Source organism: Coenobita brevimanus, chromosome 67, assembly GCF_032717465.1.
Source record: "Coenobita brevimanus isolate Jiangsu-jjx chromosome 67, ASM3271746v2, whole genome shotgun sequence".
NCBI lineage: Eukaryota > Metazoa > Arthropoda > Malacostraca > Decapoda > Coenobitidae > Coenobita > Coenobita brevimanus.
Window position 1 is genome coordinate 31,907,531 of NC_137020.1, and position 25,152 is coordinate 31,932,682.

At 40.5% G+C, this 25,152-nt stretch overlaps 1 protein-coding gene across 1 annotated transcript; it reads left to right on the forward strand.

The window, feature by feature from the left end:
* The first annotated feature begins 97 nt into the window (after positions 1-97).
* LOC145405606 (tRNA (guanosine(18)-2'-O)-methyltransferase TARBP1) lies at positions 98-15,515 on the forward strand. The gene is made up of 15 exons (XM_080276933.1): positions 98-110; positions 890-976; positions 2,834-5,154; positions 5,549-5,704; positions 6,025-6,183; positions 6,703-6,965; positions 7,386-7,614; positions 8,580-8,732; positions 9,170-9,325; positions 9,804-9,992; positions 10,341-10,521; positions 10,728-10,858; positions 12,217-12,414; positions 14,872-15,008; positions 15,335-15,515. Exons 1-15 carry the CDS (start codon positions 98-100, stop codon positions 15,513-15,515), a joined length of 4,554 nt encoding a protein of 1,517 aa, XP_080133059.1.
* The last annotated feature ends 9,637 nt before the right edge of the window (positions 15,516-25,152 follow it).

Consider the following 25,152-nt stretch of genomic DNA (forward strand, 5'->3'; position numbering starts at 1 on the left):
AAAGTGATTGATTTACTTGGCATGTATGGCAGAAACTATTAACCACTGACAGATTCATTTTTCCTGCAGTGAAGAAACAATTTTGGGAAAAGATACCATGACAAGCTTTTGTATTTGTGGCTGGTGAAGGTACAGGAATGTGGTTGATGTTTCTTAGGAAAGCCTTTGTGGCACATTTTGACAGGCTGCTTAATACCATGGTGAAGGAGTGATGTCTGAAAGAGAAAGCAATTTCATCATTATCATCACAATAATAATAATAATCCATCCATCCATCATCCAATCCTACACTGCCCCATGAGGAGAGTAAGAGCCCAGGGCTAGGCAAGTTGGTCCTGACATTTAAGATGAGAGTGACTTGCCTCACTCATCCCTGAGTGGCATTATGTGAGCAAAAACCCCAATCACCCCTTGGATATACACCTTCACTGGCTCAATCCGATTGGAGTGCTGCAATTACCCACTAAATAATAATAATAATAATAATAATAATGATAATAATAATCATAATTTTGACAATACAACTTATCAGTATCTCCCTAAAGCTCAGTAGGACAGTCACATGATGGAAAAATTTTAAAAGACATCATCAGAGGTGTAGTGAAGGAATGAGGAAAAACACTGCCCCACCAATTTCTCGCAAGGGGAACGACACTGCCCCACCATTTCTGTAAGGGGAACGGCACTGCCCCGCCATTTTCACAGGGGGAACAGCACTGCCCTCCATCCCCCATCTGTTCCAATCAAGCAGGGGACAGGGCGACATGGAGGCGATTTGTTTGTGGCCACTCCTTACGGGACTGAGGCGTCTGGCAAGATAGGTGGATAATCTAAAAAACTACTTATGGGTCCCCCGCTGGTATTTTTTGAATATTACTCATTTATTAAGTGAATATACTAAATAACACATTAATACTCCACATCCGTGGACATGACTGCACACTGATCTCACGTTTATGTGAAATCACGTATGCTGGTAACCTTATACTACTTTACCAGTTCTACATTTCCCACCAATTTCCTTATATCAGCTGTATGTTCACTATCCTATTGTGGCGTACACTTACCTCTGACTAGTTTTAAAAATCCATTGCGTCTCAAGGCAGCGTAAAATTGCACTCTACTATACAACACCCACGACGAAGTGCAAAGGGTGAATGATCTATCCGCCCAATTTCGAACCCGAAGCCGCCTAAAATAGCCCAGTTTTGTAGCCAACGCCGAGAACGCTTGGACCTGAGATCGATGCATGTAATTTGTTTCACTGTTTCATATGCCTGTCGACATCCCTATACACTGTAGTTCAAGCAATTTAATACATTAAAATAATGCGATGTACTGCACAAGTAACTCGGTGCATGTGAATAAGAGGTGATCGATAGTAACTATACTCATCTTACACTAACTTGGCCTAAAGTTGCCACTAAAATATGATGCTTGTCACAAAAAGGATGTAGAGCCACAATATTACCATATTTTGCCACTGAGCTACGTGAAATAAGTATCAAAATACAAAAATCAGGGCTAAGGTAAGGTAAAAAGAGTATACTGTAGATCCACAAGTTGTGTCACTGATAATGCCATGGTTCCAGATGCTTGGTTAGCGCGCCAAGGATTGTTAAGGGATTATCCATGCCCGAAGTCGGATACATAAAAGACATCCGGGAGGCTTTTATCAGTCTATAACCGGTTCAGACCAGTACAGTCTGCTTTGCCCGGTCAATCAGACCAGTTAAAACTGGTCCAAAGGCTTACTATGGCGAGCTGCGACTTCACTTTTTAAACATTCTTTTTATGATTCAGTCAGATAATCCATTTAATGAAAACGTGGTGATCGGAAAAATGAAGCATTACCCGAAACATCACAACCTAAAAATGATTTTTTTTTCCTCCCTACAGTTTCTTGCAGTCTCTCTCTCTCTCTTTCTCTCTCTCTCTCTCTCTCATGAGATTCTGGAAACTGAAACTCGCCCAATTGGGCGTGAAGACCGAAGACAAGTAGCCTCGGTTATGTTGTAAAAATTTTTTCGGTTCTTGTTTCATAATTCTCAGTATTAATTCTAACGAGACTTCAGGAAGCTAAATATCGGTCGTGCATGAACACTTGGATTAATCACTATTCTACACCGAGTTGGTTTTATGGATCAAAACATAAATAAACATTAGTCTAATCTCAATTATATGTAGAATTAAGGTGATATCCAGATATAGTATTGTATAAGTTTTTTCTGAAAGTAGATTTATTACAAAACAACTGCACACCTTGAAGCTATTTTACTTTGTATACTTTTATAACCAGAGTGAAAGGTATCAAACTTCCTTTAACCGAGATAATATAAAGAGCACGTTCAACACATGTGGATCAGTCAGTGGCCACTTTTAAGTGATATTTTTCAGAACCCTGTTGAATTTGTTAGTGTTCATAGCACAATGGACAGCGAAATTTTGCAGTTGAACATATTAGAGGAGCAAGAATGTCTCAAGATAATGGATAGGTTTATCAATGGGAGGGACCTCACTACAAGAACATGCCATTTGCTCATAGCAATCTTGGAAGCTGGAGAGGTCATTATTAACTCATCAGGAGGAATGGGGAATAATCCTTTGGTAAACACTTACCTAGAGTTATTTCAAGGATGTGTTGTGCAGCTGGAGAAAATTATTGTTAGATACAGGTATATGGATGTTCACTTGCATCCAGTGTCTGCAGTACATATATACAATGCAGTGGATTTGAATGTGAGTTCCAAATCTCTCTCCACCAGTGAAAAAGTTTGCTCAGTGACAAAAAATGAAGGTAATAACACTCATAAAGCAGTCTCCTCAACTTCAGATTGTTGTAAAGAACCTGCACTGTCAAAAAACTATGAAGTTGCATTTATACGAAAGCTGACGTGGCTTACTGTACTGCTGTATCAGAAGCTAGAAAACACAAGAAAGTCACTATTACAGAATTGTCCAGAAAATGGCTTGCAAAATACTATAAACCAGAATCACCAGTTACTGAAGAATGTGGTGGAGGAGATTTCCTGGAATATTACTTTGAACACAGTAGGTCCAGTGATGCAAGAACATGATAGAATTAAAGCCCTAGCACTAATATATGCTACATTATTAGAGGATGGTGGAGGATTGATGCAAAATGAAGAACTAAGGGAATCATTCACCTTGGTTGTTCTGAATTCACTGGATGTAATTGAAACTTGCGATGATAATGATTTACTGGCATTAGTTCTCTCTCTCATAGTTCGGCCTTACTTAGAGGCAAGGAGGGGGAGCAGAGGAGAAGTGATGCAGAAATTGTGGCAACTTATGATGAAGTTTTACGTCCTGAATCGAGACTTTGTGATTGAGGAAAAAAATAAATTGGGCTTCATGATAATGTGCTTCATGGCTGAGTACATGTTTGAAGATGGAATTTTTTATCAGATTGGAAATGGAAAAGTATTTTGGCAAATAATCCAGTTTGGCTTGATTCACACCAACTCTCAGTCAAGAAAAAGGTCACAGTACGTCTTAAAGAGATGTGTTGATCATTTCACATCCAATCAGCCATCAGAACAGCACATCTCAGAATATTTACCCTGGCCTGAAGGAAAAAAGAAGGAAGTGTTAAAACTCTGGAACACTTTCTTTCTCATGACTGAGATGCTGGAGGAGAAACAAGCTCACGTCCTTAAGCCTGTCCTGGAAAAAATGAGTGGTCTGATAACTTCCTCTTGTCACAGAAACGGAGAGTCTGTTTTCCATCCATCTTGGCTCCTGGTGATCTTCAAGAGGTTATTCGACCACGATAACAAGAACATCAAGCAACGAGGCCTAACGATGTTCTTGGAGGAGAAATGGCCAGCAGAAGTTTTATCAAAGGAATTTCTGTTGTTCACTACCACCCACCTTCTAACAGCTCTCAGTGACTATTCACTATATGGCCGGGATTCAGACCAACAGTCTGAGGTGGCAGCCAGTATGGGGGCCAAAATCGCTGTTTATATTACTAACGCAGCTAGTTCATTACGCTCAGAATGCACTGTTTTCACATCATCTCTACTGGAAGCCATATTTTACAGAAAATCATGGGGCGGGATTCCATTATTCTACTTGACGAGAGGCCTAGCTCTTGCCCCCAGCTTAGCGGGTTGGAAGTATGAAACTGTCAGGCAGGCCGTCATCAATTTTGAACACTGCCTCAGTACTCAGGAAGTTGTTCTCCGCTCAGCCAGTCAGTGTGATCTCATAAGGGCAATTCTGATACACCTCTCACCAGACACAAGCTTCCTCCAGCTGTGTGATGTCATAGGGAGGTTCAGGCGGAAAGAGAGCTGGTGTCGCGGCACGATAATTTGGGACATGATAATTACATCGCTTGGTGATTGTTTTGGCACTTGGAATCAGAAACTGGCCTCACTGCATAATGTAATCACAAGTTCTTTATCCACCACTAATTTCTACTCCCCAAATGACATTGCCCTTGGAATCTGCTTACTAATGGATAGTACAATAAACCAGTTAAAAGATGAGGAAAGACTTGAGGAATTACTTATACCATTGAACAACTTCCTCAGAGATTGTCACATTCGACCATACCTAGATGTTAAGAAGCTGTCTTGGATATTAGAAGTTTTAACTCAGGTACTGGAGATCCTGTATGATGCTCCTAGAGTGTGGTCCAGAGAGCTGACTGAGAATGATGATTTGTTTGCCTGCTTAACTGAAGGACTTGACTGTGTGGTACAGTTGTTCATTCAGCAGGTCATTAAATATAGGGAACCCCATGATATTGACACTGTGCTTCTCCACCTCAACTTCTATTCTAAGTGTTACAGCGTGATGCCTCTAAAATCAGTGATGTTTAGGCATTACCCAGAGATTCTGCTAGTGTGTAAATCTCTCCTTAGCCAAGAAATCCTCATTCAAGTCTTCTATGGCATCCTTCTCCTTGAACAGCTCCTGAAAAATTACCAGCATTACAAAAATCCACTAGAACAAGTCAGGAGAGAGCTCATACTTCTGGCCTCTCAGAAGATTGTGAACAACATCGAGACTTTGACGCAGAGAAGGCAGGTGGATGGTTACGAATCGTCGGAGTTCACAAGGAAGTTGTTGATGGAGGTGGCACGAAGTTGCTGGTCATGTGTGCAGCTCTTGGTTGACAAGGTATGGAAGGACTCAGTCTCAGCTGAATACTGTACAGTGTACAGTAGTACGTAACTGATTTAGCACTAAAAGTGTGTTCTTGTATACAAAGTGAGTCTTCATTGTTGTCAAAAGATGTAAAATAATTATAATGCAAAATGTTATCATGTTCCATCAAGGCACTCTCAGGGATGTTTTCTAAAATATTTAAACTTTTTCTTGTACAGACTTCTTTTGCAGATTGGGGGAACTGGTAATATCAGCCTTATAGGTGGCAGTTAAACCTTGCCAATAATTGGCAATGTTCTGTATAAATGAGTACCATGTTAAAAAGGGTGACCTATAATGAGGACTTAATACAGTACCATATAGCATAGCCTAAAAAACTTTTATAAATATTGTTGTTTTCCTGCAGAGTACTTCTTGGGAGGAAAGCATGGAGGATGGGTTGGCAGTGGAGGTGAGGACTCATATTGGAGGTGTTCTGATAGGAGCCATCCCCACTGCCAGCCGACTCAATGTTCATCATGTCTTCAGGGTGGCTGTCTCCCTTGCCTCGTCTTTAATTGAGGTGGGCTTTTACAGGAATGAGTATTTTCATCATGATAATTACTGGCACTAGCTCTTCATTTCCATTCATGTAGGTTTTTACACAGCAGTCCTCATTATTGACAGTGATGCATTCCAGAACACCACAGCTTTATTCATATACTGTCCTGTAATTGATACTTTACACTTGGCAAAAATGACATCAGTTTTAGAGGTAGCAATGCAGCATTAAATAAGCACTCTTTCTGTATTTTTCTATGGACCTAGTATAAAAAAAAGAAAGAAAGAAAAAAAAAAAAAGCTGTTGAAAAAGGGGGAGTTTAACAAAAAATTATTTTTCAGTGCTGTATCTGGGAGGGCGTAGTGAGTGCAATGTGGGGTGCATGTGAAGATTTCCGTAAGAGCTGTGACCTGCACCGCTTCCTTGTGTCCTGCCTCACACGCCTCCTTTATCACCCTCATGCACTCCTTGCCCACCATCATCACAGCTTCATCATACAGGTGTGTTCACAGTATTGTCAAGGTGACTTAGATTTCCATAACATTTTCCATTCAGTACTACTTATGTAGGAGACTATTAGATGTACATGTAGCTTGCAGTGGAACTTTATTTATTTATTTATATTCCTTTAATTGATTGTGGATTTAATCATACAAATGAAGGTTAAATTAGGCGACTTACAGCAAGGACTTGCTGTATTTGAATGTCACAGCAAATGTTGGCAGCAGCTTTTGAGTATTCTGGACATCTTGATCCATGCAAATATCTCAGTACACTGCCTCAGTATAGGTTGTTTATGCCTTCACACACTCAGTTTTAATAATATGGCCATCACTATTTACAGTAACAAATGTTGGTAGAAGCTGAGGGTGTTATGACCATCAAATATTTGGGTTTTGCTTATACCTTTATGCATTCAGTTTTATTGATATGGCCATTGCTGCTTCATCCCATGCTTAACTGGGAAAAGGGGCCCTGATGATGATGATGATGATAACATTTACTGGTATTCTCCACAGATGTCACAGCAAATGTTGGTATCAGCCGAGAGTGTTCAAGGTATCTCGACTCACATGGCGCACTGTCTCAGCACAGCGCTGGTTAAGATTCATTCACACGGACACCTGGACCCTGCCTCCTTGTCTGGCTTGGTGCAAGAGGTGCTGGTTCCTCTGGTGATGTTTGGTAATGTCTACCGCAAGCAGTACAGAGTCATACGCGACACGGTTATGTTCATCAGGGCCTGCAGCAAACAGTATAGTACAGACATGCTTGTGGAAAGGTAAGTTGCTGAAATATCTAAAAGTAATGTGTGTGGTAGGTGGTGGCAACCATCATCCACTCGCTTGATGTAGTGCTGCCTACTTCTTCCTTCACCTATATCATTCATTTTTTATGTGTGCCCTCTTCTCTTCCTATTTCTTCCATCTTTTGTGTCATTTTTTCTTACTCTTCTTTTCCTTCCAGGTGGCTTTACATTGAGTGCCATGCCAAATGGTTTCCTGTAAGCCAGGAAAACATTTACAGTGCTGTATGGTAACCATATAACCAACACATGTTGTAGGATTTCCAGGCAGAAGTAAGTTATCAGAGACGATGGAATGATCTTCATTCATGATTTTCTTTTGGTAACCTTATTTGAAGTTGTGTGCCTTCATGTAAAAAACAGAAACTGCTACACAGATAATAAATTTCCTTTCAGTGACTGGGATTCAGAAACTAAAACTCGAGCCATGGTGATCCGGTACCTCCTGTCACTGAGCAAGACAGACAAGAGGCAGTGTGCGATGGCACGGGTGGTGGCGGATGGGATACGACACCACTATGCCCGTTCTGGTGGTGACCGCAGGGACTATGCCAACTCACAGAACCACCGATACAAGACCAGACTCCTACAAGCACTCCTGATTTTACTGCCATTGTTAGACCAGGTAAAAGATGATTATTATACGCTCTCGTTAGTTAGGCTTGTATTCTGAGTGGCTTTGGAGATCTCCTGACACCTATTCCATAGTGATTTGTTCTGCACGTTACATTTCATTACTCTCTTATGTTGCTGGTGCAAGCACAGTCAGTGTGAAAGTGGATAGTGGTGGATTGTTGATTATTAAAATGGTAGGTGAGGTCATATGGCATCGCTGGGCCTGCTTTGTTGGCACTTGCAGGGATTATGCCAACTCACAGAACCACCAAGTTCCTCCAGGCACTCCTGTTTTACTGCCGTTGCTGGAACAGGTAGAAGGTATATGTTATGTAGACAGTGGTGAGGATCTGTCCCTTCTCCCCTTTGGGGCTAAGATGTGAATGAATGTGTTTGAATGGATGAGTAAATGGGGAGTGTGTCGTCCTGTCTCGGCTACCTTCCTTTCCTTGGGGGAAGCAGTGTAGATATATAGATAGATAGACAGTCTTCAGTATGATTGAGGGATATGATGCATATGACATAATCTTCATGCAACTGCTTGTGCAAATTAGGGGGAAATTGGCAAATCGGCTTTTAAAGTAGCATAGGAACTTTAATAAGCAGGTTGTAATCTGAAAATATTTGATAAGGATGTATTTTTTTCTTTGTCTGTGGTACCGTATGTTCAGGAGTTTATTTCATCTATTGTACTTTCCTAGCAATATGCTACTTTATGTTTGCATATTGTGTGCTTACCTGCAGAGGGATGCTGGAGAAGGATATGTTATCATGGTGGCACTGATGTGACCATGTGGCTCCACTGCTTGGTCATACAGACATCCCTTAACTCCTTCCCTGTCCCCCAGAAGAAGGATGATGGACTGTTGGAGGAGGGGAGCTTTTGCCTGCAGTGCTGAGCTCATGTTCAGATGAGCCTGGGATTACAACTACTACCACTACCGCCATGTCTACATAGTGTGCATTTATTGTCAGAGTGATTGTGAAGAAGTGTTGAGGTGGCTGGGTCATGGCATCATCTGTGAACACCAACAGCCGTCAGTGCGTTACCTTCAGGAGTGGGGGGCAGCACTGGTTGCCATCCTACACCCACACCTCTACACCACCCTCATGCAACAGTTTAGACAGGTATGGTTTGCAGTACAGGACAGTGAAATTTGGTAGGTACAGTCAGTAAAAAATATTGGTGCATGTAATATTAGAGCCATAAAAAAATTGACACCATGACCGATGAATACTTAAAGAAGCCTGAAGGTCCTACCCATCACTGGTAAACTTGCTGTGATTAGGATGCTATTCATTGTTTGGTTGTGATATTACCCAGTGGTTATAGTTATTGTATGCATATTCATATGACAAAAGGATATCTTTCTAGATCAGTAAGCAGCACTGGTCATTTCAGATACCATCGAACACCTTCCTGCATGATTCTTTTCTAATTGGTTGTACAGTGCACAGCACAGTGAAGAGGGGAGTAACTGGAGATACCATGAATAAACAGACTGATTTAGGGGACATGAAGGATCAGGTTGAATTATTGTTATCTTCTCTTCCTTCCCTCTCAGGGCACAAGGGAGCGAGTGGGGTGTGTTGGTTCTTTCCTGGCGGCAGTGACACATGTGGCGTGTTGCTCAACGGCCCCCCAACTGCTGTGTGAGGCCATACAACATACCCTGCCCTGGTGCATGGCTCAGCACTTCAACACCAGGCTGTATGCTCAGGTATGTTGTTTTTGTTGCATAGCCCCAGTCTGTCTGGCCTGTTGACCACAGGCAAACAACTTCTATGAGGTTTCCTATTGTTACAGTACAGTTATTTTTGTTGTTAAGTAATACTAGTCTTCCTGGCTGATAAATATATTTTATAGGTAGCACCGTATATATTATATATGTCCATCCATCCATCCATCCATCATCCAATCCTACATTGCCCCATTAATAAATGAAACTTTATCCAAATCAGTCCTGGCTGGGATACAGTCTTAGACCCTCACACACTTCTAGCACACACATTGCTATTGATCCAAACAGAGGATCCCTGCTTTAACTAATGGCGATGAAGGCATTTATAGACACCATTACATATATTTTTGTGGTTCCCCATTTCTATTTCTATCCTGCCTCACTCCATCTTTTAAGTTGGGAAAAAGGCTTGGAATGATGATGATAATGATGATGATGATGCATGCTTAATTACCAGGTGTCGCTGAGGAAGATGTGGCAGCACTGCGAGACCAAGGGTGTGACAGAGGTGCTTGACAAATACCATGCCGTGCAGGAGTGTTTGCAGTTTGTGGCAGAACAAGGCAACGCTGCACGCAACACCACAAACATGCTGAATGATTTCTACTTCAAGGTTTTCCACCCCATTGACCACTTCACACTTCAGGTTGGTAACAATATTGCTTGGTGCTGGAGAGGGATTCCTTCATGTGATGACAGTGATATAGGCTAACCATGCAGCTCGACTGCCTGTCTATAAAAACGTCTCTCAGCTACTTCCCTATCCCCCCAAAGGAGAATAGTGAACTGCATAAGAAAGGCAACTTGGGCTTCAACCCATTGTGTTTTTAGATGAAACAGAAGCCATAACTTTAAAGTTTTCCACCCCATTGACCACTCCACACTTTAAGTTTGTAATGAGTAAGCTGTATGTTGAATACAGATATACTAGGGATTTACTGGTACCTGTTTTTTTTATGTATGTAACTGTATTTTTTCTTGTCCCCACCCCAAGACTATTCTGCATGACCTGCCGTGCCTGTCCATGGTGGCCAGCGAGGAGTGGATAAGTGTGGGCTACTTGCTTGGGGTTGCGACTGATGATGAGCTGCCCATGGCTTCCTGTATCCCCCTCTTCAACAAAGACACGACCCTCGCCACAGCACCACCTGCACCATGGGTTGTTAAGGCTGCTGGTTAGTGCTTGTTATGGTTATCTGAATTATAGCATGTTCTTTCCTGACAAAGATCCATAACCCATTTCAGCTTACTTGATGGCCCAGTTTAGTGAGGTTGGACAACAAATTTGGCATCCTAGGCCAACTAAAATATGATGCAAAGAACAGAGTAGGTATGAGGTTAGTATATGAAGCCTCATTGTAGTGGGAATCTTTGCCGACAGGAGAAACTCGACCTTGTGAAGAGGAGGACGAGGATGAAAGGCAAGATGAGATGAATGACGTACAAAGGAAGATCACCCCATGGAAGGTTATGGTTCCAGAGATCACCCTGGGTCTGGGTCTGCCACAGGAGGTACAGTGTGGAGAGTTACAGCATGGAGATGAAATAATTATAGATACCAGTACTTGGTAAAATGATAACAGCCAGTTCTTTGTTACTTCTGTGAGGGTATAGGAGAAGGAGGAGAGACAGTGAGGTAAAAAGTATACAGAGGATCGCCCCATGAAAGTGTTTATCTTTGGAGATTACCCCAGGTCTTGGACTGCCACTGTAGTTATGAAATAGAGATGGGAAGAATACTGTAATTATAAAACAGTAATAGCCAGTCCTTTATATTGGTACATCCTTATAGTACACAGTAAATACAGTAGGTTGGAAGACACGCCATGTCCTGTATAATACATGTACAGTACGTAAAATCATACGGTATAACATGCACTGGTATTATCACTAACGGCAGCACATCCCTTGAGAATTTTACTTACTTATTTATTTTTCACCCTTTTATCTGCATTCCTGACAAGTGAAGTAACTTATGATGTCTAAGCACCCATTAAATGCCCTACCATGCAGTGAAGTGCCAAGAAAACAACAAAAACACTTATTCTTCAGGTAAAAGTAAAAATTTTGTTACATAAAACCCTCCTGTCCATTTAGTAAACTCTCTGACAGCTGATACACTTTTGGATATACCATCTTGGTGATTGTGGTCCAGATGTTTTCAGAATAACATGTCTGTTAGTTTGGGAAAGTAAAATACAGTAGTATTATAACTAAAGGCCCCCCCAAGGGGGGAATCACACCAGCCGCGAGCAGTACATATCTAGCGTGGCTTGGAATATGACCTTGACCTTAACCTATTTTCACCAGGTTAGAACTCGTCTGAGATTTTCTTCCCTACTACACACCTGTATAATTTGTGATGATATCTTGAGTGGTTGGGAACATATCATGCTAACACACACAGACATTCACACAGACAGACAAACTGAAATAATACCAGCATCGCTATCACGGATGGTAATAACCACTCTGGTTAGTTAAGTCTTATCTACCTAAACTAACATTGTGCTGCATGTTACTCAAGGGGATGAGGAATGGAACTGTTAGAGGCTACTATAAACAAAATGATTAAACTGGAATTGAATTACTGTACTAGTAATCCTCCAAATCAGTCCCCCCCCATCAGACCAAATCCCAACAGTATACAGTAACATTGGTGAATTTCTGTTAGTTTGAGATTTTGTGCATCAGAAATTGCAAATGTTGACAACTTTACAGCTCTCTGTCTATCTGTTGCCAGACGCAATAATCATTTTCTCATTTTTCCAGCCATTATCATGTGCTTATGCCCAGTTAATTCTTTTGAGCATCATCAATTTATACTAAATCAGATTACCAATTCTCATCACCCTCTGGTCATCCACCAGACCAAGCTGCAACAGAAGCGTAGTGGTCTGATCCTAGTTGCCTCGCTGATTGACAAGGCAGCCAACTTGGGTGGACTATGCCGTACGTGTGAGGTGTTCCGGGTGCGGCAGATGGTGGTGGATACGTTGGCTGTGAAGGACGACCACACCTTCACTGCACTCTCACTCACTGCACACCACTGGCTCCCCATGAAAGAGGTGTGTGTTGACAGTGACAGACTACACAAAGCTTTTAGTTCATCAGCATCTTGATAAGGAAATACAGTACACCAAGCCCTCAATTTTTGACCGATCGTTATTCGACAGTTCGTTGTTTCGACAGTTATAAATCAATATCCTTTTTTGTTGCTCAACATGGCTATCCCTGCCAGTTCGACAATTCAAACTGCCCGCCGCCAGACAGACTGGCTGAGCTTCCCAGTATCCTGCACTCTGCCTTGCTGATCGGTTGCCTCTTCATCTGTGTGCAATTCTGTTTGGCCTTGTGCAGTGCTGCAGTACCACCATGGCTCAACCCAAGACCCCTACTATTACCCCTGTCAAGCACAGTCATGTGTTCACCAACTTGTTTTTGCCATCGCATAGTTGGGTGATGATTGCGCCAATGATTAACGAATGCTCTTAACACACGATACTGTTTAGGTGCCGGATGTGAGTACAGTACTGCACATCTTGGTTTGTACTAGGTTAGGTAGGTTGTAATCATTGAGGGGGTCCTGGGGACAAAGCCCCCTAGTTAGGTTTCAGTGCTTCCAGTTAGGCTTCCAGTGCTATTTATGGTTTTAAATTGAATACATTTGACTTTGTTTGGTGTGGTGACATCATATCCAGTTGGTGGGATCGGCAGTAAACTTACTCTCAGAGGCGTTTAGGCAGCGTTCTTTAATATCACTAAGAAGGTATATTTCGTTTGTTCTCCAATACTTTTTTTTTTAATTGAAAATCAAATGTTAATCATCTGAGATGTATGTAGTATTGAAATAATTTTCCTTGGGAGAGTAGGTCTACAAGAAAACAGCTTAAGTCCCTGTGTCACTTTCGTTCATATTTACTGGTATTTTTTCCATCTTTATTGAATATTTTTTGAATGACAAAGGTGGTCCGGAATCTAACCTCCCTATTGCTCAACAATCGTATGGGAAAAATCAGTTCGTTATTCAACCATTTCATTATTCAGTCACTTTTTATGGAATGCATCCCTCTCGAATAATGGGGCAGAGGTGTACAAGCTTTCATATTCAGAATACTTGGGTGCAAAGGCTTTATGGTAAACAGAAAATTTTGGAATCCAGAATTGTTATGATAATCATATTATTATCCAATAAACAGCCTGCAGTACCATTAACAGTGAAAGCAATGAAGTACCTTGTATCATTAATTTATCTTGTTCAAGAAAAAAAAAATCAAATTGCATTGATTGTGTGAAATTAGGTACAGTATTTGCAAAATAAATATTTCGGAAAAGGGGGAATGGAGGAGGTTCTTGAGAGTTTGTACCGTAGCTGTAAGTGGAACAGCTCTAAACAAGAACCAACCGCATGTTAGCCTGTTATTTGTATGGGCCAGTGCAATGAGTGGTCCTGACATCTGGTGGGAGTCTGTGAACTTCTCCCAGATGCAGCAGTTGAGGGTGTGAGGGTTACAGCTACCAATATTTGATGTTATTCTGCCCAAAGCCAGCTAAAAGTGAGTGTTGTTATGTTGAACATCAGGTGTAAACCAACAAACTAAGGGTTCTGCAATATTCATGGACTTATAAAGAAGATCGGTTGGGAAGAAAATAGTATTCAAACGTATGTTCTACTCCTGCGTATCAGGTGATTTCTAGGGATGTATTAAAGAGGGTTTATGTGGAAATATTGCCTTCATGCATGTATAAAAACAGTTAATAATTTGAATTAAGGGTAATAGGATTTCTATTTCATAAAAAAACAATGATAAAAGGTATGGATAAATTCGCCATGCGACATTTCCACTTGGTACTCAGCTCTTCCACTCGTACGATTGTAAACAAACACGAGACTGGCGAGGTGCGTCGGTGATGGGATGACTTGGTTCCCTGACATTGACAATAAGAACAGTTAGCAAAATGACGAACTTTGTTTGCTCTGTGGCTGACTGCAAATCAAATTCAATTTTCAACACAGACCAGCACCCATTCATGAAACACATGAAAGGGCGGGCCAGGTTTCCATCAAAGATGGACGCCAAATGTCGTAGGCTGTGGGAGACGCCATGTAGAAGAGGTGATGAGTGGAGAGCAACCAGGAAAACATGTCGTACATTGCCTTGGCAGCAAATTTTAAAATATGGCAAAATTTGTGCATGAAAGCATTTCTTCATATGCTTACCATGTTATAATCTTACACCAGTTATATGGGATGTTTACTGAATAGTAAATTGTATGTAGACATTAATTCCATGGAGATGATGATTTCTGTTTTACGAGTTTTTTTTTTTTTTCTAATTCCACTTACACGCTAATAACATGATTGTCAAAGGCATTTGAAAAATTTTGTGATTTGAGGAAACTACATGAAAGTACATAGAAAAATTTATCTTTGAAACCTGCAAAACGATTTTATGGGAGAAGTTCACAGACTCCCATCAGATGGCAGGACCACTCATTGCACTGGCCCATTGTGGTATTTGCAGGTGAAGGTGGATGAACTTGGGGTCTATCTGCGAGGGCTGCGTGCTGAAGGGTTCACACTGGTGGGAGCCGAGCAGACTGCAAACAGCACCAGTCTTGCACACTTCCAGTTTCCTGAGAGGAGTGTTGTCTTGCTAGGGTGAGTAGGAAATTAGTCTCGAGTCCTCAAGGTTACCACAGTAACATTTCGTGGTTGTTGACCTAGATACTTGTTTTACCTACCAATCCACTAAAGGTGGATGGACATTTGAGCCAGGGGGTTCCAGTTACCAGATTCATGATTCAGACCCTGGTTCCCTTGGGCTGTCAGCTAACCATTCATCCACTAGTATTATGGAGAGATGGATATTAGATTGGGTGGTGAAGTGGGTACATATTAATAAGGAGGTGTCGTAGGCAGAGGAGGTGGATGGTTATGGTAAATTAGTGTGAATGAAAATTTTTTGACAATTTCACCCTCCACAGGAATGAAAGAGAAGGAATCCCATGTGAGCTTCTGCAACTCCTGGATGTGTGTGTAGAGATCCCCCAGTCAGGCGTCATCCGCTCACTTAACGTACACGTGTCTGGTGCCTTGTTCATCTGGGAATACACCCGTCAGCATCCACATACCACCCCACACCAAAATACACCCCCCTCTACCTAGACAGTCACAGATTAACTTACTTGGTATGGTGATGTCTTTAAAAAGTTGTTTTTGATGTCTCCCAATTGTTTTATTCAGACTGGGGGGTGCCTTAGGAGTGGAGGAGTTGATGAAGTGTATAAATGTGATGTCTTTTATTTCATGACATTCCTAATGACTTTTCAGACTAGAAGAGACTCTGGTAGTGAAGAGATTAATGAAGATATATCTTACTCACCAGTTTGAAAGTCTTCTGAGGGTAATGAAATTGTCCTGAGGTAGCTTGTGTCTGGTGCTGTGGTCATCTGGGAGTACACCCACCAACATCCACACACCACCCCACACCTACACACTCTACCAAGACAGTCATAGCCTAACCTTCTGAGCACCACTGTCTGCTGTTTCTAATCCAAGTATGTCAATGTGTGTCATTCATTTTCAAGAACCTGTTGAGATAGTTTGGTCATGTGGAAAGGACAGGGGATGATAATTGGGTGCAAAAAGTGAGAAGTGTTAATGTTAGGGATAGGGTTGCCAGAGGTAGACCGAAAAAGACCTGGAATGAAGTCATTGAGTGTGACCTCAGGGACAAGAAACTGAATAGGAAAGCTGCCAGAGATCGAGCAGCATGGAAAGCTGCCATTAGGTGACCAAGTCTGATGTATGCAAGCATGTTGGTGCCTTCAAAAACGAATGATAGAATGAACCTATGTAGTTTTTATTTCATATAGCAAGACTAGATACTATTTGGGGATATACAATACAGTCATTACTTGTTTTACGATGTTTCGGTTTACGATATTTCGCTACAACGATAATAGAAAAGTTCCACTCCAAAATTCGATTTACAATAAATTTTCTGCTATAACGACTTTGCCATCGGAAAGCGCCAGGCACACGCAAGGTGACCGTTGCTTGTCTCAGGCAAGATGGCAGCCCCAGCGTGCAGGTATTGTTATGGTTCAGGTCCCGCCATCCCTTCAAAGCCCTGTCTTTTCAACTTGTTCATGTGTGCCCCCATGTTATCATCACCTGTCAACCAAACATCGTACTACAGTAATGTGGATTTGTGTGCCCAGTGGTAAGGTCAGTGCCAGTGTAGGCCCCAGTGCTATGGTTGTTGCAGGTATTGGTCCCAGTGCTAAGGTTGGTGCAGGTATGGGCCAGATTCCCCTCCCTCTAACCTGTTCCTGTCTGACTTAGAGGCTGACCACTAGTTCCTGTAAGCACAGGCTGTCCGCCAGCCTCGGTGGGGACGACTTGGAGACGACTTGGACCGACACAGGAAGAAATGAAGGTGGGTTGTCATTTATGGTTCAGTCTTGGTTAGGTGACTTTGGGAAGTTGAGTTGACGTAACCCTTCTTTTTTAATGGGTTTCAATGTACCAATGTACGATAAAATCGGTATACGATAAGGTATGACCTGATGTAACCCCATCGTAAAACGAGTAATGACTGTATGTAGAGGACCCACACATATATATTCCCAAGCAGTATCAAGTGTACAACCACAGATATAAGCACTACATTAAAATTCTCAGGATCTTATTACTTTCAGCAGAATAAAATCATTGGCACAAGTTGGAATAGAATACTCTGTTTAGGACTAGAACTGTCCTACTGTGAAAGTTTTAATGGTGACAGTATTAACACTCAGGGTTCTATGGCTCACTCAGCTGAATAACATCATTTGGTACCATATCATCTAGAATAAGATACAAGAGAAATACAATTTTGATCATTTAAAATATTGGAAAATTGTGTGCTGTGGTGGTGCAATTCTTGATTTCTCCATTGTGCCTAAATTAGTTAAGTACATTGCATATTATTTGTAAGTAGCTATTGGATATTAATATACATTTGGCTACATACAGTAAGCTTACCAACTATCCAGTTTTGTATATACAGTATATGTGAGAAACAGGGCAAAGATATCTAAAGCCTTAAATGGACTTTGACTTTTCAATAGTATACTCACCAGACTAGGAAGATTCTTGATTTCCCTAATGTATGTGTAGGGTATTGGTTGGGTACTGTACTAATAACCTGTACTGATATAAATAAGTAGTATAGTTATTTATTTATATAGGAAACTGTAGTAATGTATATTGTGTAGAGAATGTTATGTTCTGTGTAAATGTAACATGTATATAAATACTGTACTGTAGTATTATATTTTTCTAATGTGCATCTGTGTATGTGTACTTGTAATAAAACTATTTTTCTTCAGTAATGTAGTATACAGTGTATTAATATCACATGTCTTCTGTAGATCTATAGTTTAACAGAATCACTCATACTGTATATAATTGACTGTCTAGTTTTTTTTACTAATTCTTATTTTAATAATTGAGAGTTCACCACACTGGTTGTACATTATGAGGAGAAACCAACTATTCATATTTTTCTTTGTCCATTATCTTCTGAGATGCACTTCACAGACACCTTTGAGATAGAGTAACGTGCTGACTATGATTTTCGTACATACATCATTCATTCAGTTTGATCCATTGTTGATTCCTCAGTTTCCTTAATGTCCATTCCTCGCTTTCTCATTCATGAAGCCTACCATACGTCTTCTCACTCATGTTTAGGCTACCCAGTTTCATTTTTCTCCCTTCCCCTCTCCAGATACCATACAATCTAAGCACACTTTACTCTGCCATATACAGTACTCAGTTTACTTCTTAACTTTTGATTTTTAATGACTATGTTTCTTAACCTGTCCACGTAGACAGTGCATTGCAGACTCATTCCTCTCACTCTTGCCTTTTTAAAAACATTCCATAACAAAATCTCACCATACACACAATACTATCATCATCTTCATCAGCTTCATCTTGACTGTCATTCTCATCATCATTGTCATTGTCATCATTGTCTTTCTCACCACCACCATCATCATCATCATCATCATCATATCATAGCTAAAGTCCCATGAAACACAAATATCAAGTTAAGACTCTTTATTAAATATCAACAGTCAACAATATCACAGGATCAAAACATCGCTAGGGACTTAGGTACAAATGAAGAACTTCACACTGGAAGTAGCTACAGTAACTGATGAGAACTGGAAGATTCATAATGTAGGTGGTATAAGAGGTTTGGTAGCATCTCTTCTTTAGTGATTTATTTTGCATACTGAATTATTATTTCATCTTAAGATAGTGCTGCAAAGGAATGACTTCATGTAGTGGTACCAATACAGCCAGGTAACTCCACTGGCCCAGTTATATGATTGTTCCTCAACTTTCTCCCTGTATCCCAAAAGGAGGATCATGGACTGCAAGAGAAGGAGAGCTTTAGCCAGAAGTTCACTTGGTTCACATTTCAAATGAACCACTAGTACAGTACACTGTAACATTAAATTGTGTCATTTATATAATTTTGATATCAACATAGTTTGCATCAGCGTCATGAAAGAGAATACAGCTCGAAGGTTTAATATACAGAATAAATCACTAAGGAATAGGTCTTAAGAATCTCCAAAGCCACCTACAATACAACCATAATGTTAAGAAAAGAACATGGAAAAATGTTAATTAATTAATTCATTATCTAATCCAGTGTTGCCCCATGAGGCATGTAGGTAATCTGAATTAAAGTCTAGTATTGTAATTTAATTTCTAAAATTGGGTAGTATAAAAGGAACCAGAGGAACTAGAAGTAATGCATTAAGTGAAATATACTTCAGCATCTAGACCTGCCTGTTAAACCTATTTTAAGGGTAACTTATCCAGGGCTTTAGAGGGCATCCCTGAGAGCATGTGCAAGCTGTTGAAATGATTGGTGCTTGCATAATTATACAGTACAGTGGAGCCTCCTTATCTGTGGCTTTGGTATTTGCAGTATTGGTTATTCACAGGTGTGGATCAAGTATCTGCAGTGAGACAGGTAGCAGAGAAGGCTTGTGAGAAGGACCATAAGGTGTTTATGGCATTCATGGATATGGAAAAAGCATACAACAAAGTAGACAGAGATGGATTGTGGAAAGTTTTGCGCATGTATGGTGTAGATGGTAAGCTGCTAGGTGCTGTCAAGAGTTTTTACGATGGTAGCGAAGCATGTGTAAGGGTTAATGGGCATCTAAGTGAGTGGTTCACGATTGGTGTGGGCGTGCAACAAGGTTGTGTGATGTCCCCATGGTTGTTCAATATATGTATGGAAGGGCTGATGAGAGAAGTAAAAACACGAGTAATGGAGAGAGGGATGGCGTTGGTAATGAATGACGATAGATGGAATATCTCAAATTTGTTGTATGCTGATGATGCAGTACTGCTTGCAAGTACCGGACAAGAACTTGGTAGGCTAGTGCAGAGTTTTGCTGATTTTTGTGAGCGTTGTGCCTTGAGTGTAAATGTAGAGAAGAGTAAAGTGATGGTTATTGAGAGAGAAGGTGACTCCAATGTGATGTCACAGTGAATGGAGAGAGACTGGAATTGGTGAGAGAGTTCAAATACTTGGGTACAGTGATAGAAAAGAGAGGAAAATGTGCAAAAGAAGTTGAAAGTAGAGTGACACAGAAAAGTGGCAGGTGCAATGAAGGCCTTGATAAGAAACAGAGGCTTGAGTGTTGCAGCTGCACGAGGCTTACATGAGGGAGTGTTAGTGCCAGCTCTAACATATGGGTGTGAGACTATGGTGTGGCATGAAAATGAAAAGTCAAGAGTAAGAGCAATGGGGATGCGACTGCTGAGGAATGTATGTGGAGTACAGAGGGTGAATAGGATACGAAATAATGTGATTCGTGAAAGGTGTGGAGTGAGGAAGTTGGTGGACACCAGGATCGAAGAGAGTGTCCTGAGATGGTGTGGTCATGTGGAAAGAATGGAGTGGTAAAAAAGGTATACCTCAGCGAATTTAAAGGAGGGAGGAGGCGAGGTAGGTCAAGAAGGTGGAGAGATATGGTGGACGAGTGTATGAGGAAGAGAGGTTTGGAAGTTGGTGAGGCTAGGGAACTGACAAGAGATCGAGCTGGCTGGATGAATTTTGTGAGAAGTGCATGATCAGGGATTTTGGCACCCCTTGTGAGCATGGCAGCATCTGGATTGACTCAATCGGATACATTTGTGCGAAGCTGCAGAATGAGGTGAATGTTTTTGGCATATCCGGTAGAGCCAGGATTCGGGGGTTTGAATGATGAGTTAATGGAAGTGTGGCCTGTTTGGATTGGGCAAGTTTGTGCTGTCTGGACATTGTTACTCCTCACCCTGCCCTTGGGTGGGAAAGGAGGTCTGGATGATGATGATGATAAACCATCTCAAAGTAACTTAGTTTGTGGTGTATCCAGAATAAAAGTTTGTCACTAAATTATTTCAGAATAGTCATTAAACATTTATTTAATGTCTGATGATGTTTGGGGGGAATTGTAAAGGGTTGTTAGGAAACCACATAGTTATTTTATAATGGAAAGAATATTCTTTTTTTGGGGTGGGAGGAGGGGGTCAAAAAATCTTTGTGGATTGTGCCATTTGCGAGGATGTTTTATAAAACGTGCAGATGTGGGGGGGCCACTGTACTGTTCTAGATATTGAACTAGAAGCAAAACTCTAAAGCTTCATGAATATGGTAAAGCTACAGTATTCATTACCTACAGAGCCCCTACCATCTAACATGCTAATGAGTACCAGACCAGTGGCGGCAAAGGGAAAAACTTAGCATAAAAGTAAAGATTCAGAACTAGTAATTATTGTAATAAAAATAACTTAAAAACAACATTCCAAGGAGTTGAAGGTCTACAGAAAGTCTTATTCAGATCACCTTATATGAATGCTAAGGAGTACACACTAGGAGTGAACTTTGCCTACTGTTACTAGATGTGTGGAACACATTGGACTGAGTTACTGAATACAGACTATCAGTCAGCATAATCATCAGTAACTTGGGAGAAAGCATTAGTAAAGATTATGATTTATTTTGATTTAACTGGAATATCATAATTAGTTTTCAGTATTTTTAAGTGTTGATTATAAATGATTTGTGCAAAGAGCATTGGCGGCTTAGAGCACATTACACCCCTGCATATGTGGGTTGATAGCCCATGAGATTCACTTTCTGTACTGTGAACTACTGCCCGATTTTAGCAGTTGCAGAGAAAATTATGTATACCTGGACCTAAAATAATTCAGTTCAATTCAGCTCACACTGTCCTTCATAATATTAAATGGAACAGTTATTTTGTTTGACAGTTTTTCCTGATGCCTTCCCCAACGACTAGAAAAATGTTTTTTTGTCAGTTTCTTGTGGATGATCCCTTATAAAAGAAAATATTTTGCATCCAGATGCCTTTGGTAATTTTGAGTGGAAAAGGGCCTTGATCTACGCCAACAAAAACAATTCACTAGTCAGGATTCAAGAGTTCTCTAAAGTTACTTAACAAATAAGTTTCAGCATCTGGAATTAAAGGTGTTTTCTTGGTTTGGAAAAAATACTAGCAGTAATCACTGTGATCTTTCCCGTAGAAATAATAATATAATTTAATGTAAAAATCATCACCATAGAAAAATTAACTCCATGTACTGTATATGAATGTAGTGCCAATGTTGAATGCTCTTCACAGTAACCTCACAATCAGAGGGGTTCTGCCATTCAAACATGTATTAGGAACAGTTTTGGATGACAGCTGAGTACCACCATACAGATGACTATCTGTTCATCATAGTCATTATAACCATTCACACAAACTATGGCACAGGTTTATGGTACATTTCCAAGTATGTTAGTTTGAGCTGGGGCTTGCACTATACTATCACCTACAACAAGAGAGAGCAAACAGTGATTTTATAAAAAATTAAATCAAACGACTAAATTATCACAACCCATTACAGTATCTGAATGTGATAAAATTTTAATCTCAGTAACAATTAGGTAGCAACAAGAACACAAGAGTTAAACAAATGGATGGCTTAAATGAGTCAACCTCCATAAGTAACAGCCACTTTTAACACACTGTATTTAAAATCTGTACACAATAAACAACTTGAGTAAACCAGGAACAGTCAGGAGATGATAATCACAAAGAAACTGGGGTACCAACCTGTGTATCCTAACTTTTTCAACAGTATATTACAATTTTTTTTTTTTTAACAGTCGTAGTAATGTACTTCAAAAAACATACAGAAACAACAAGTTTATCAGAAAATATATTACCTCGTCATCCTGATCCTGATTCCCACCTAAAAGATGGGGTGAGGAAAATAAACAATACATAGATCTAAGCTCAGAGCTCCATGGGAAAATTCAGTTTAAAGAAAAAGGGGAGGCGGGGCACTTCAGTTTCCAGTGGTTATCCGAATACCTGTCTTCTAAAAATTTACATTAAATACTCTTAGAGTTCAACAATTTAATTAAATTCTGTTAAACAGTCCAACAAATTGACTTCAAAGGAGGTTAAGTAACTGCCTACATCTGTCTAACACCCAAACCTTTACTGCCCCATCAGAAGCATAGGATCCCATGGCTAGGCTACTCAGTCCAAATGCATGTGGCAAGACTGACCAGCCTCTCGTGCCAAAGTTTGGCTGCAACTGCAGTATGCCAATAAAAAAAGCAATTTATCTGTAAGTTGGTGAGATAAAAAACAGCAAAATAATCAGCAAAAGTGAGGTTCATAATAGGTGATAATCAGCAGAGGCAACAAATTGAATTTAGTTTGTGTGTTTAGTTCCAACTTAGTAGTTTGAGCTGTATTTTCATTGGCACAGGAGGCTTCATAGCACTTCTTTCCTGAGCCATTTCTGTTATATACTGTACTACATCTTAACACAGTATTCTCATCTGTTTTAGTTGTCAGTTTGAATATCCACATACAAGAGGACTTCAGAAGTTTTCCCAGTGCAAAGTAAAACTGCATATCAGTAGTCAGTGTGAAATGGATAAACTGTCCCCTGAGGTTCATGGGTTAAGATGTGCTCTGTTGGTTATAAAAATCAGAAAGAAATATACACCATGACCCCTCCATTGTCAACAAGAATACTGCCTTTCATCACATACACTTGAGGAAAGTTACACTTTATACACTTGCTCACCACTTCAAACCACTGGATATGAGACAAGCGCTGGTGTAACGGTAGCCACACATTCACCTACTCGTATACATGTCTTTTTTTTTTTTTTTTTTCTAATGCGAGGAAGAAGGAACTAAAGGCAACAAGCCCGCAAAACTGTTCCTTCCAAGAGAAAAACAAAATACAAGAGAGAGCCAAATTCAAGATCCGATCATTTCGAGATGCCAGGACACACTGCGTTTGAAAGACTGGAGATCATAGGAAGCAGGAAATACAAACAGAGGGATACAGTTCCAGAGTTGACCTGTTGCATAAATGAAGGACTGGGAGTAACGGTTAACTCTTGTATTTGAGAGTTGGACAGAAAAGGGATGAGAGTTTGCTGCTAGACGTGTGTTACGCGCCCATCATAGAGGTGGAGGAATGCATGCAGACAGTTCACAGGAGCAGTGACCACTGAAGTAGAGATAAAAAAGAGATAAAGATGCAACAGTGTGGCGAAGAGACAGAGGTTGAAGGTATATAGTCAGTATGAGGAGGAGAGTTAATGAGGTGAAAAGCCTTTGACTCCACCCTATTGAGAAGAGCTGTATGTGGGGAGCCTCCCCACACATGAGAGTTGTACTCCACGCAGGGGCAGATTAAACCCCTGTATAGAGTCAACAATTGTGCAGGGGTAAAGAAGGAACGGAGTCAGCTTAGCACACCCAATCTCTTGGAAGCAGATTTTACAAGAGATGTAATATGATCTTTCCAAGATAAGTCCTGAGTAAATGAAACCCCAAGCATCTATCTATTGCCAGATGCCATAATCTCGTAAAGGGTGGCCATCTGACTTTGAGTTAATTGTTTTACGGGGAGGGGCACTAACCCTCCACCAACCCACTTGTTGACATGTATTGAGCATGTATGGTTTGGTTATATGGTTACCACCCAGCGTTGTAAATGGTTCCTTAGCTTATAGGAAACCATTTGGCTTGTCACTCAATGTAAAGCCACCTGTAAAGGAAAGAAAAGTAATAAGAAGTGACAGGAAAGATGAGAGAAATAGGAAGAGAGGAGGGCAGGCACAGAAAAAGAATGATAAAGGCTAAGGAAGAAGTAGACAGCACTACATCAAGTGAGTGGATGATGGTTGCTACCACCTAAAAGTAAGCATGGGAAGAAGAGGGGTAGAAGCCATCAGCTGCTCTAAATCCTCCTCTCATAATCCCATCTTTTCATACACAGGTAACATAGGTGAATGTCTGTCTCGTGTTAAAGTAATACTTGCTTTAATTTTAAGGGCTGAAACTGGTGGGCAAGTGTACAACTTGGAACTTTCTGTGAATGTACATTGTAATGGTTTTGTCCACAGAAACTCAGATATATAAACAGTAAAGTTCAAATCATCTGAGGTAGTTTGCATGCTAAGCCAAAACTGTCAGTAGTACCAAAACAAAATTTCAAGAAAATTAATCTTGCGGGCAAAAGTTGAGCATTGTACTAAAGTAAGGCACCTCTGTTCTTGGATGGTTTGAACAAGTTGGTAATGCTGCTGTGATGTGGGAGGCGAACTGCACTTGAGTAAAAGTACTATTAGTAAATCAAGATCTTCCCAGTTTTGTCATCATAATTATCCTAACTTTTTTTTTACCACCCACCCAAC